The 12,231-nt window shown below is 44.7% G+C and overlaps 1 protein-coding gene across 1 annotated transcript in view; it reads left to right on the top strand.

Moving 5' to 3' along the window:
- The window catches only part of MYL3 (myosin light chain 3), a 40,881-nt gene extending 30,258 nt beyond the window's left edge, over positions 1-10,623 (top strand). Inside the window, exons 4-7 of the mRNA XM_073329601.1 lie at positions 2,096-2,269; positions 6,240-6,317; positions 6,752-6,787; positions 9,784-10,623. Of these exons, the coding sequence (XP_073185702.1) occupies positions 2,096-2,269; positions 6,240-6,317; positions 6,752-6,780 (281 nt within the window). The 3' untranslated portion in view covers positions 6,781-6,787; positions 9,784-10,623. The remainder of the gene's footprint in view (positions 1-2,095; positions 2,270-6,239; positions 6,318-6,751; positions 6,788-9,783) is intronic.
- Positions 10,624-12,231: the final 1,608 nt, after the last annotated feature.

The raw sequence follows: 12,231 nt of genomic DNA, 5'->3' as shown, positions 1-12,231 counted from the left end.
CCTCTCTCTGAAACAGGAGAGACTGAGGGAGGGAGGGAGAGTCTGCAACAGGAGAGACTGAGGGAGCCCCACATGAGAAAAGCCCATTGCCCAAAGGTTAGAGCACTCAACTGAGAGGTAGCAGATCCCTGTTCAGATCCCTTCTCTCAGGTGCGTATCCTAACCATGGGCTGTAAGTTGTGAGGGAAGGCCTATTCCACATCTTCTCCTCTTTCCCACCCCCAGCTGTTTTGGGTAAGCTCCCCTATGGGGACTCGCAGGCAGCCTCTGGGCATGCCTGCTGGATCGGGCCCCTCCGGTGAGGGAGGCGTCCACATGCCCATCTTCCCTTGGTTTGTGGATGGCTTTGGGGCTCATGCCCCTGGGCACCCACAAGGAGGCAGCCGTGTGCAGATCCAAAGGTAGAAACATAGGTGACGAGGGAACTCATACTGCAGAGACATAGGCGCCAAGCGTGTTTAGGTGCCTTCAGGGTTCAGCATTGCAGTGGTCCCAAAGCGGAGACTGAGGTAATTAAAACGGGGACTTGGGCACATATCTCCTTTTGTGCATTCAGCCCTCAACACTTAATCTCTCTCTGCCTCGATTCCCCATCTCTGTAATGGGGATAATGATACTTCCCTGCCTCACAGGATTGCCTTGAGAATAAAATTCATTTCTGTTGAGCAGGTGCTCAGATATTCTGAGGGTCAAATGAACAGATAGGTAGACTGGATTGTAGGGCATTCTCTGCTCTTTAAAAAAAAGTGTCACATGATCTTTAATGTTGGGTTTTCAGGTCTCCTCTGAAAGCTCCCCACACTCAATATATCTGCTCATAGGAATGCAGGGCTTAGTCTCCCTGACCCACACCTACAAACTAGCCCTGCAGACCTGCCCACACTGTCTGCCATCTCCATTTAAGCTAATTGGAATGGAGGCCGCTCAGCACCTTGGAGAATCAGGCTCTTGTTGAATAATTGTGATCAATCAAGATACAGCAAGTTTGGCTGATGACACAAGGGTGGACTTTGGGGCTATCCAAGAAAGAACTGTACCTTACGAGGACCTCGTTCCTTAGCTCAGTATGGGAGGCACAGGATCATAGAAATTAGAGATGGAAAAGGCCCATCTGATAACCAGCCCCTTTCCTGCCTGCTCCCCAGTTTTAAACATGCCTATGCTACAGGGCTGCCACCACTGCCCTGATGCCCTGGGGAGACTACAGCAAAGCAAAAGTGATTCCACTGCCAGGACTGTTTTCCAGATATTAATTTTCATTTGCTCAATTTCATGTACTTAGTCTTAATTAATAAGCATTGATTAACCCTGAACAATTGTTTTCCCTCCATGACATTTACATATTTCAAATACTTGCAGATGCTGTCTGTCCATCCCCATACATACCCATGTATCCATTCCCAACCATGACAATGTATCCATCCATACCCATACATATTCATCTATGCACCCATCCATTCCATCTATCTATCTATCCATCCTGATTCTTCTCCATCTATCTAGCCATCCCTCCCATGTATCCATCCATCCAATCATCCCCCTCCATCTCCCCATCCATCCCCATTCATATCCGTCTATCCATCCATCCCCATTCATACCCATCTATCTATCTAGCCTAATTCATACCCTTCCATCCATCCATCCATCCATCCATCCCTATTGATACCCTTCCATCCATCCATCCATCCATCCATTCATCCATCCATCCACCCTCACACATATCTAATCTAATCTATCTATCTATCTATCTGAGAGACAAGCTGGGTGAGGTAATATCTTTTATTGGACCAACTTAAGTTGAGGTAAAAAGACATTAACTCACCCACCTTATCTAATATCCTGGGACCAACATGGCTACAACACCACTGCAAATATCCATCTATCTAGCATTCTCCATACACCTCTCTCTCTCTCTCTCTCTCCCTCCCCTCTGTTCTTATCTTGGTCCCATATTCCTGCCCTTCTGTTTAGCTGACAGTTTGCCAAGCTCCCTCACACACATCCTGCAAGGTGTTGTTCACCTTCTGAATGGCCCTGAGCCACACTGTCTCCACAGAATCCCTTGCACCTTTCTGTTGAACCTGTGATCTTACAGAAATGAACAGCAAAATGATTGACTTCGAGACCTTCCTGCCCATGCTCCAGCACATCTCCCAGACCAAAGACACGGGCACCTATGAGGATTTTGTGGAAGGCCTGCGAGTGTTTGACAAGGAGGGGAATGGAACGGTCATGGGTGCTGAACTCCGCCATGTTTTGGCGACTCTGGGTAAGGTGAAGCTTTCTTTATATCATTTCAACTCTGAGGTCTTTTCAGAACAGCTGGTAACGTACTGACTGGTGTGAATGTGCACCACTGCTCTCTGCTGGACAGAAAGACAGGTGCACTTAAGCATCTGGGATGATTATGTCACCCTCTAGCGGCAGGGATCCGAAGAACTCCTAAAATGATTCCAGCTCAGGATCATTATCTTTCAGCTCAAATGTTCACAGATTTTCTCTTTCTGAATTCTGAGTTCTCTCTTTCTAGTTCTATCATTCTATTCCCCCTGACAACTGTTAATTTATATGGTCAGTTGTCCAGCTCTGGAAGACACTTTCTTTGTAAACTGTGAAAAATTCATCTGTGTCTTTGTTGTTTTTCTTTAGTTGCATAGACTTATGATGAAGGCATTCCATTTTAGGCCCATCTCTGCTACTGACACTTGAGAAGATTAAAATAGAATTTTAAATGTCAAATTCCCTTTTTACCATGTATGGTGTTTGTTTACTTTGGGGTCCAAATTAGGTGACCAGAGTCCCGATTTTAATAGGGACAGTCCCAGTATTCAGGGCTTTGTCTAATATAGGCACCTATTACTGCCCCCCACCCCCACCACCACACACACAACATTCTGATTTTTCACACGTGATATCTGGTCACCCTAGACCAAATTCAGTGCCGAGGCACGTGGGCCCATGTCAGTGAGGTCAGGGGAGCTGCGTCCATTCAAAGCATCTTGGACAAAGAAACTAGTTTGCTCAGTTTGGTCAATTTCACTTCTTTAGCTTGACATTTCCCCTTTCTGGTTCTCCTGACCCAGCACAACACTGTAATGTCTGGCTTTCAAGCCCTGGTGGGGAATATTTCAGTCCAAAGGAAAATCATTGAGTTAGCAAAAAAGTCAGTGCATTTTTATTCAGATTAAGATTTAGAATTAATGGCCTAGAGCCTCAACTGGTGTAAATCTGGGTTCAGTGGAATGACATAGATTTCCACCAGCTGGCCCAATGTGCCCAAAATCAATGATGTAAAATTGAATTAACACAGAGGTGAACCCTGACCAGTATATTTATATATTAAATGCCATCTATATATTTGGCTAAAGCTACCTGACAATTTCACTTTCCAGCTGAAAAACTGATTGACCCCACCTTTTTAAAATCGGCACACATATCTTGTTACTGATTAGCCGATCTGAAGTGGCTTTTTACATGTATTTGGCTCTATGTTTCGGGGGGGAAAGCTTTTCAATTCGCCATTAAGCAGTTAATAGAAAACCTGTTGAGTGTGACTTCACATCCGCGGACCCTTTAATTGCAACATACTTTCTTGGCAGTCACATACGGTGCTGAATAAGACCCTTAAGCAAACTCCATGAAAGTCACTGGAAACATTTGCATTGACTTCAAAGGATTTTTGAGCAGGGCCAAATCTTCACCCAGTGAAAACTGGTGCAGCTTCCTTGGCTTCGATGGAGCTCCAGCAGTTTATCCCAGCTGAAGATTTGGGCCGTTCTACACACCAATGGGCAGGCATGTAGCTGCTCTGTCAGCGTCCAACTTTGAAGTTTCATTGCAAAAGGTATGTGAAGCAAGGTAAAATTGCTAGACAGCTCATTGTGGGCCTGCTCCGGGTGATTATTACATACTGCTACTATGGTGTTGCTTTAAAGGTCCCAGTAAAGACCAAGGCCCCATTCACATAAAAAGAGCCAGTCCCTGCCCCAAAGAGCTTACACTCTAAAGAGACTAGACAGACACAGGCTGGGAGAAGAAATGGGCCCAGAGAGAGGAAGAAGCTCCCTTCCTCATGTGATTAGTCCATGAGTCTGACTCTGCTCTCATTTACACCAGTGTTGAAATCCAGATTGGTCCAGTGCATTTGTGATGGGGTCGTCACGAAGAATTCAGATTTTAAAGCAGACACCACGCCAGTCTTCAGTTCCAAATGGGACGTGCTAAGGTGCCAGGAAGCAGAGGGGGAGACAAGCGGATGAGCCAGGAATGGGCTCGGGGCAGACACCATGGCAGGCTGGGGGCAGAGAGGTGCGACCGGGAGCTAGGGAATGTGCTAAATATTCAGCTCAAGTTGTGGTCACTTGGGCAGGAAAGTTCAATCCTAACCAAGGGGCAGGAGAGATTGTGCATACTCTGCAACATTGGGGGAAGGTGACGGGAGATGGGGCCCAGCCGGGACCACCCACAGAACAAGTACAGTGCAGGGGAGAACTCCCATCCACCTGATGCAGGCAATAGGACCCGTGCTCCAGCCTCCCGCTGTGTGGACAGGGGCATGCAGAGTAGCCGCCAGAGCAGAAACTGTAGCAGGGACTGGCCAGGCACTGATGATGTCATCTGGATGCTTCCTACAGGTTGGACTCTGGACAGCCTCTGCCCTGTGCTGACTGACTGTTGTCCCCAACCCACAATATCTTCACTTCAGCCTCACTCCAACTGCCCTCTGTTCTCCCCTCCTCTCTTTTCTCTTTCTTCTGCCCTGCCTTGCCCTCCTTCTTGAAGTTCTCTCCCTCCCCTTGCCTTTCCATTCTCTGATCCCCTCCTAATAGAGCAGAATTCAAAAGAAAAACTTTGACACTAACATGACAGTTACCAACCATCACAAATTGTGTGTTATACTCCTTGTCCCCTACCCTGAATCTGTCTTGCCTATATAGACTGTAAGATGCTTGGGGCCAGGACTGTCTCTTACTCTTTCTACAGCACCTAGCACAATGCGGCCGCATTCTTAGGCAGTCCCTAGGCACTACCATAAATATATTAATCACAGTGTTGCTAACCTGAAGTACTCAAAAATCATGCCATCAGTTTAAATACATGATACTTTTTAAAAATAAACTCGGTTCTTTTTATTTATCTTCTGATCTCAGAGCAATTAGGTTAACCTGGGTCATGTTCTCAGGGTTTTCCCTACAACTAGAAACTCACTTTTTTAGAAAAAACGAGAGCTGAGATTCTCACTTAATCACAGGACTCCCAGAGTTGGGGCTTTAAGAAAACTATACTCACAATTAAATTGCCAGAGTTGGCAACATTGTAAATCATAATCATAGTTAGTACTATCTAAAATAAATTCCTTCTATAAATTAGTCTCTGTTAACTCTCCAGATGGCTCCATGCTTCGCTCCCAAGAGCACCAATTCAATCAATAGTTGTTGTGTCACTGATTTCAGTGGCAGCGGGAGCAGACCCTGAAAGAGCACTGGTCCTGTGTTACATCTTGGATCCCTCCTGGATCTAAAACTCAAAGCTAAACTGAAGTGACTTTACTATGAGTTTTTCTTGAGTGAAAACTGAGGGGAAAAAGGTCCCATCGATGCCAAAGTCCCATTGATTTTAATTGATGTCATTAATTTCAATGGAAGTGAGGTGCCTAAACATATTTAAAAATCTGGACCTCAGGGCTTTAAGATTTTGCCCCTAAAGTACGGTTATACTTAGAAAAGTGATAATGTGAAAAAGATATGGTGGGGATTTCCATATTTGTTCAGAGTCACTGGCTTTTAGGTCAAATTTCCTCTGTTTGCAAGCCCTAAAGTGGATTTTTAACACTCAGTATTGCAAATTCACCTTGGGATCTCTCTCTCTCTTTTCTTATGTGGCATCCATCATCATAGCACCTGAGCACTTACTGAGTATTAAAAACACACATTACCAATACCTTATTTCTTCCAGGTTCTTTTTGCTACTTAGATCTTCAGTGTGAAATGAAGCAGGTATGCGAAGTAGCATAGAATCTGTGTCTCTCCCACACCTGTATGAGAATTGCAAAGTTTGATTTCTCTACACCAAGTCAGCAGCTATGACTTGAAGACAGACAAACAGACAGATAGCAGCTAAGATGAGTAAGAAGGTGCTGTTATCGTGTAGGTAGTTTTTGGACGGTGACCACTACCCAACCCAAGTGATGGTTCGGACACTCCGAATCACTGAGCAGGAATTTGTTTTTTTCTATCCAGGTGAGAGGTTGAGTGAAGAGGAGGTTGATAAGCTAATGGCTGGCCAGGAAGATGCCAATGGTTGTATCAACTATGAAGGTATGAGGTGGTTAGGGTTGGATTCATCTCACAAGGCGTGGTGTCAGTAAGCCTGTGAAAGTTTGGCGCAATGATGGGCCTCAACCCCAAAGCTAAGATTTGAATCTGACCTTCCCCAAAGTTTGGGTGCCATGATGCAGTTCAAGTCCATTGTCCTTAATGAGATTCCTTGCACCTTCCACAGAAGCAGCTGAGGCTGGCCACTCAGATGTGGGCTAGAGAGACCATTAGAACATACTGTAGATATTATCTTAAAGATCTGTAGAGCACTTGCCACCATGGCACCTGGGGGCTTATTTACAAAGCTAAATTGTATTAATTATGCAGAACGATGAGTGGGGAATGGAATTAAATAACAACAGTGCTGAACAGATGCAGAATGCTCCTGAAGTGAAGGAAATAGATGCTAAATTATCTCTTTCTATTCATTCCAGCTTTTGTGAAGCACATCATGTCCAACTGAACACTAGGTGAGCCTCTTCCTTCTTCATCCCCCAATCCCACCATTATTTCAGTTTCCCCTGTTGGCTTTGCAGCCTCCGCCTCATCTTGGGGGTATAGGGTGGGGTCCCATGTAGCTGGAACTCAGCCGTTTTCTCCAAAGCCACTGTCAAAGATGCCCTGGACACAGGAGAATCTCCTGGCCAGCTACCCCTCCACTGTGAGGTGGTATCTCTTGTTCAGTTTGTATAATAGGGATATTTATCCCCTTCAGATCATTTTCAGGAGACCACAAGAAAAATACTATTGTGAATGAGCATTATGAAATCTGAAGCTATGTTTTCTTTTCAGTTTTGTTCAGAGTTATATTTCCAATTTGCTCTTCCATCTCTGTTCTGGAAAACAGCACTTTTGGGTGTGAGGGCATTTCAGAGATGAAATCTTTCAGGGCTAGATTTTCAGCTCTTAAATCGAGAGTTTATTACACAAGAGCCTGGAAATAATTTATCCCCATTACACTGATAATGAGAGGCCCAATTCATAACTATTTGTCTGATCACCCACCCCACCAATTTTGGGGGGTGTAAAATGAAACTCACTCTTAGTTTGGGCTTATCTCTTGCTAGATGCCATAATACAGGCCTTTGAGAAGAGAGTGAAGGGTGGCTGGGGGGAGCATGGAATCTATCTATGTCTCTGAGTTCGGCTTGGAAAACCCATCATGGCGTGAAATGCAAATGATCAGTTACAGGGGATGAAAATTTTCAGTGGACTGTAGGAGGAACTCAGCTGAGAACTTCCATTCAAGGGAGTTACACATAATTTTCCACACTGCACTGGAACTAAAGTACAATGACCCTGTGACCTACCGTCTCAAAACTATCTAGTGATTTAGGGTGCTTACATTTTTGATACTCCAATGTAAGGCACCCTAAAAGGGCCTCACTTTCAGAAGATGAGCTCTCAGCACTTTCTGAAAATCAGGCCCCTTAAGAGGTGTCCCAAGCTGAACACCTGAAAACTGAGGACCCTAAAATCACTCATCACTTTTGAAAATATAGTTGTGTAATTTAAAGGCTTTGCTGTCATAGTCTTTCCCTGTAGGGAAGTCGAGAAGAAACCGATTAGGGAGGAAGTCACGGGTGAATGAAAAATGATGTCTAAATAGAAAGAAGCAACTCAATCTTATGGCTCTAAACCCAGATCCTCAGGAGAATTACTGGCCATTCACAACACAGATTCTCCACCTTTATGGGCAGCTATCCCAGTTTTCCAGATGAAGACCTCAGTTGTTCCAGGCAGTACCTTTGGCCTCCCATTCAGTAATGTGTTCTCCAAACCACAATAGAGCTTAAGTACCCCAAACGCAAGTCTCGCCATGCCAAACTGGCTGAACTTCATTTCCAGTATTTACTGCCCATCATTTTTTTATCCTTTCCTGGAAAACATTTCTGAGTGTCTTATCCCAGTATTGATATCTTTACAGCCCATGGGAAAAGTCTGACCTAGGAACCAACCACCCCACTTATTTCGCAAAGGATCTGATAGGCCGGGAAAGAGATTGGCTTCATTTGGACCAGTTCCTTTCTCTTCAGCTTTGGTTTATTTTTCTACCCGTGCACCGACTTGGCCCAACTTTGCTTAGCTTGTGAGATCTGGCACTGTCACAACCCGCAGACAGGACAGCAGAATAGTGGCTTTTTGGTTTTGTGCTCGCTGAGGCCCTAGAGCTTGAGTTCATTTCAGTAGGAGTCAAGTCCAGGTCTCCAATACTTTTGTTCCAAAATATAATTTGCCTCTAAAATGTGAGTTGGCTTTAAACAGCTGCTGTTTTCTTGTCACTGTCCAGTTCTCTTTCTTTTGGGCCTTCCTCTCTCATCCCTACGTACACACTGTTTTAGCAAATGCCTGGCACATTTAAAATCCTGCTGGCCCACATCCACAATGGACTGTGCCCACAGCTAACATAATGCATCATGATTATTATTTAGAGATAGTCCCAAATCGAATGCACGTCACCCCACCGCAGCTTTGGGAAAATTCAGATCTGGAGCCCAAATGTATAACAGACCCCTAATGGTATAACAAGCCAACTCCAAACCCTGGACATGAATCCATTCGAGTTTTGTGGAGGTTTGGATCTGAATTTGAATTAGGAGCGTGGCTCTGTTTAATAGGTCAAACCAAAGCATCAGGCCTGAACATCCCAAGCACTGAGGGAAGCATGGATCTGGAGCCACATATAGCAGCTTAAGCTCATCTGTGTTCTTCTTGTTTATGATCATGGGTTATCACCACTAGTTTGCCTGTTTGCATCTTTATTCTCAACCACAGACTGGTCCCTCCACTTACTCTCCAACCGGCTGCTGCAAACTCTTGATAATAAAGTATAATTTGTTACATCCTCTGCTAGTGAATCCTCAGTTTATTTTGTTAGATCTCTGGGCCAAGTGCTTTTCTGGATCTCAGCCAGCTCTTCTTGCTTCACATTCAGCCTGGCCGTAGGGAAGCATTCCCAGATTTGCTGCTCTTTTCACTTCTTACGCTAATAACTCAGAAAAGGTACAAGGCACAGGCGATGCTGTTCCCTCTCTGTGGGATGGAAACTGTGGTCAGATAAGAGTAATGAGTGCAATATAAGAAACAAGATAGGGAGACAGTATGGTCTAGAGGATAGGACACTGGGCTATAACTCACTGTTCCTGGCTTTGCCACTGGGTTGCCATATGTCCTTGGGAAAATCACTTTGCCTCTTTGTTCTTCTATTCCCTTTTCTGTGTTTTTATTTAAGACCCTTAGCTCATCAGGGCAGGGACTGTCTTTCACTTTGTACAGTGCCTAGCACAGTGGGACCCCAATCTCTGGCAATTACTGCAATATAAATAATAACATTGGAGTGAGAATCAGTTTGATGTTTCATTATTGATAATCCGAGTGCAGATCCAAGAGAAACTGGAACTGCTTGGGGCTTTGCTTTTTGCTGTTTTTTTCCCCTCCTCGTGCTTAAAAATAACTTTGTTTTTAGGACAAGACAGATTCCGATGAACCCCCGATGCTGGCCTTGGATTTTGACGTAACGGAATGTCTCTTCATTTGCCAGCCCAGATTCCTGTTACAAAGCTACAAAATGTCCCAGCCCTGAAGTTATTTGGATAATTTTTTTTTTCATGGGAGGATGGGTGGCCTTTACAGAGATGTGGCAATCAGAAGGAACTGGGGTCTGAATTTTGAGTACCTGGGCACTCTCATTGCTCTCTGATACCTAAGATAAAACAGCGACTTGAATCATATAGGCTGGGGGAAGGATATTTCACTTATTTCATACCAAAAAAGAACTGGAAGATCTGAAATGTAGCAGAGATTTTTTTCCCCCTAACACAACTGGATCCGTCTCTTTGCATTTGTTGCGTCCGCAGGAATTTGAGGCTTCAAAGTTAGCTCAGAAGTAAGCTGGAATAGGTGGAATTAACACTGATTAGTGTAAAGATCTCTCTGGTGGGCAGGAAATATTGTCTGGGGGTGTACTGGACCTTGAGGGAAAGTGGGGGAGGGATATGCGTAATACCCACCAATGCGCCAACAAATGCAACCTAATGCACCAGCTTCTGGGATATAGAAGGTTCAAGTTTAGTTTCAACCTGAAAAAAAACCCTTTTCTGGCATTAAGTGTGGGCATTTTAACTTGTTTTTGTGTCAGTTAAAAGGTGTCACAAAAAAAGTCCACCTTGTCCATAAAGGTCTCTTCCAGGTCAACAGCCTGAATGATGGAGTAAGTGAAATGTCTGTCCCGGTTCAGATTGGAGAATGTTCTAATATACATGCCTATTGTTACTGTAGCTTTTCTCATTAAAGCATTCTTTTCTCATTTGGGGGAGGGGGGGAGTCTTTGTTCCTTGTTTGCTGCATTTTGTGTGTGTGTGTGTATTAGAGAGGGGCCATAGCTAAAGCCACAAGTCTGAACTGCAGATGGGGGTCTCAATTTCTCATTGCTGTGATGGGCATAACAAAATCATGGTTCCAACCCTTCTGTAATGTGGTGGTTTGAGATGCATTCCAAATCTGATGGCAGGGCATTTGGATTCTGTGTTCGTACATTTGAGAGCTTAATTCCTTCTACTGCAGGAATCCCTGGGTGAATTTCTATGGCCTGTGTTATGCAGGAATGCAGAGTCCATGATCACGGTGGTTTCTTCTGGCCTTAAAACCTATGGCTCTATTGAGCCGGTTTGTACAGTTTCAAGATGCAAACTTGGATCGGAATCTCGAGCTGAGATTCTGGGTAGGTCCAACTGAATAGATAAAACTCAGCCATTTTCTCCAAGGGGAGACAAAACATCACTTAGATGCCTTCTAGACAAGTCCCCAAAATGATTTAGGTCACAATGAAATTTGCTACGCACTTCTATATATAAAATATTTTGCAAACACTTGCTACCATGCAACTGATAGAACCTTGGCGGCACTGACTTGAAGCTGCGTACATAGCAACCCCTATCTACCCAGTTACCTTCTTAAATGCCAATCTGCTTACAGGTTGTGATGGACAGGCCTGGGTTCTTCTGGATCCTGCCACCCACTCATCAATATGTAACTTCTTTATTCTCTTTCCATAGGAAGTTATTTGGCAGTGCCTCTCTCCCCTCCTTGCTCCTTCCTGGCACCTACAATATATTGAACACAGTCATTATATTAAACAGGAGAGAAATATAACCTAACAGGGTAGAACATTATTCTCAGGGTCACCGGTGCCCACGCTCATACTACCTGTGATGTTTCCCAGTCATGTGACCTGATATAACCAATGAAAATGAGTATCCCATTGGTACACAAACTTTGTAGGGGCCCTCGATGACTTGTGACCATGATATCTTCTGTGCAGCAGTTAGCAATGTGGCTGACTGGACTCGGTACAGCCCAAAAGACTCACAAGTGGGATAAGGTGGTAAGTCCCTTTGCAGGTTTAATGGGCAGCAGATAACTAAATCCCCAAACCCTGACCCCTTGGCTTGAGGACACAGTTCAGGGAGTAGAGGGTCCCCCAAACAATTTCCCTGACTAGCTAACTAAAAGATAGTGACTCATAATTATGTGAATGAGCCTCAGGTTCAGAGAGGACTCTGAACTCCTCAGTCACTGCAGAGGGGCTGCTGACTGCTGCTGGCAGGCGTCCTTTTCATGCAGGAATCAGGAGGCTCCTGGCCCCAGGACTTCCCCTCACCACAGGGCGCTGAGCTCAAGGTGCTGATTACAAAACTATACTGAAATCCAAACTTTGATCTCCTACCCCAGTGTGAAGACACATTCAACTGACTTCGGGAGTTGGGACTTTAAGAAAACCCCAAACATCAGGAGTCTCACAATAAAACCATGAGGGCGGGTAACACTGCAGGAAAGGACCGAGGGTCATTGGCAGAACTGGGTGAGAGCCCAGGACTAGACGACCAAAGAGCATCGCTCGTTAGGAGTCATGAGC

This window comes from Lepidochelys kempii, chromosome 2 (genome assembly GCF_965140265.1).
Source record: "Lepidochelys kempii isolate rLepKem1 chromosome 2, rLepKem1.hap2, whole genome shotgun sequence".
NCBI classification, from domain to species: domain Eukaryota; kingdom Metazoa; phylum Chordata; order Testudines; family Cheloniidae; genus Lepidochelys; species Lepidochelys kempii.
The sequence above is the reverse complement of the archived record's forward strand: the minus strand, read 5'-3'. Positions and strand labels throughout refer to the sequence as shown.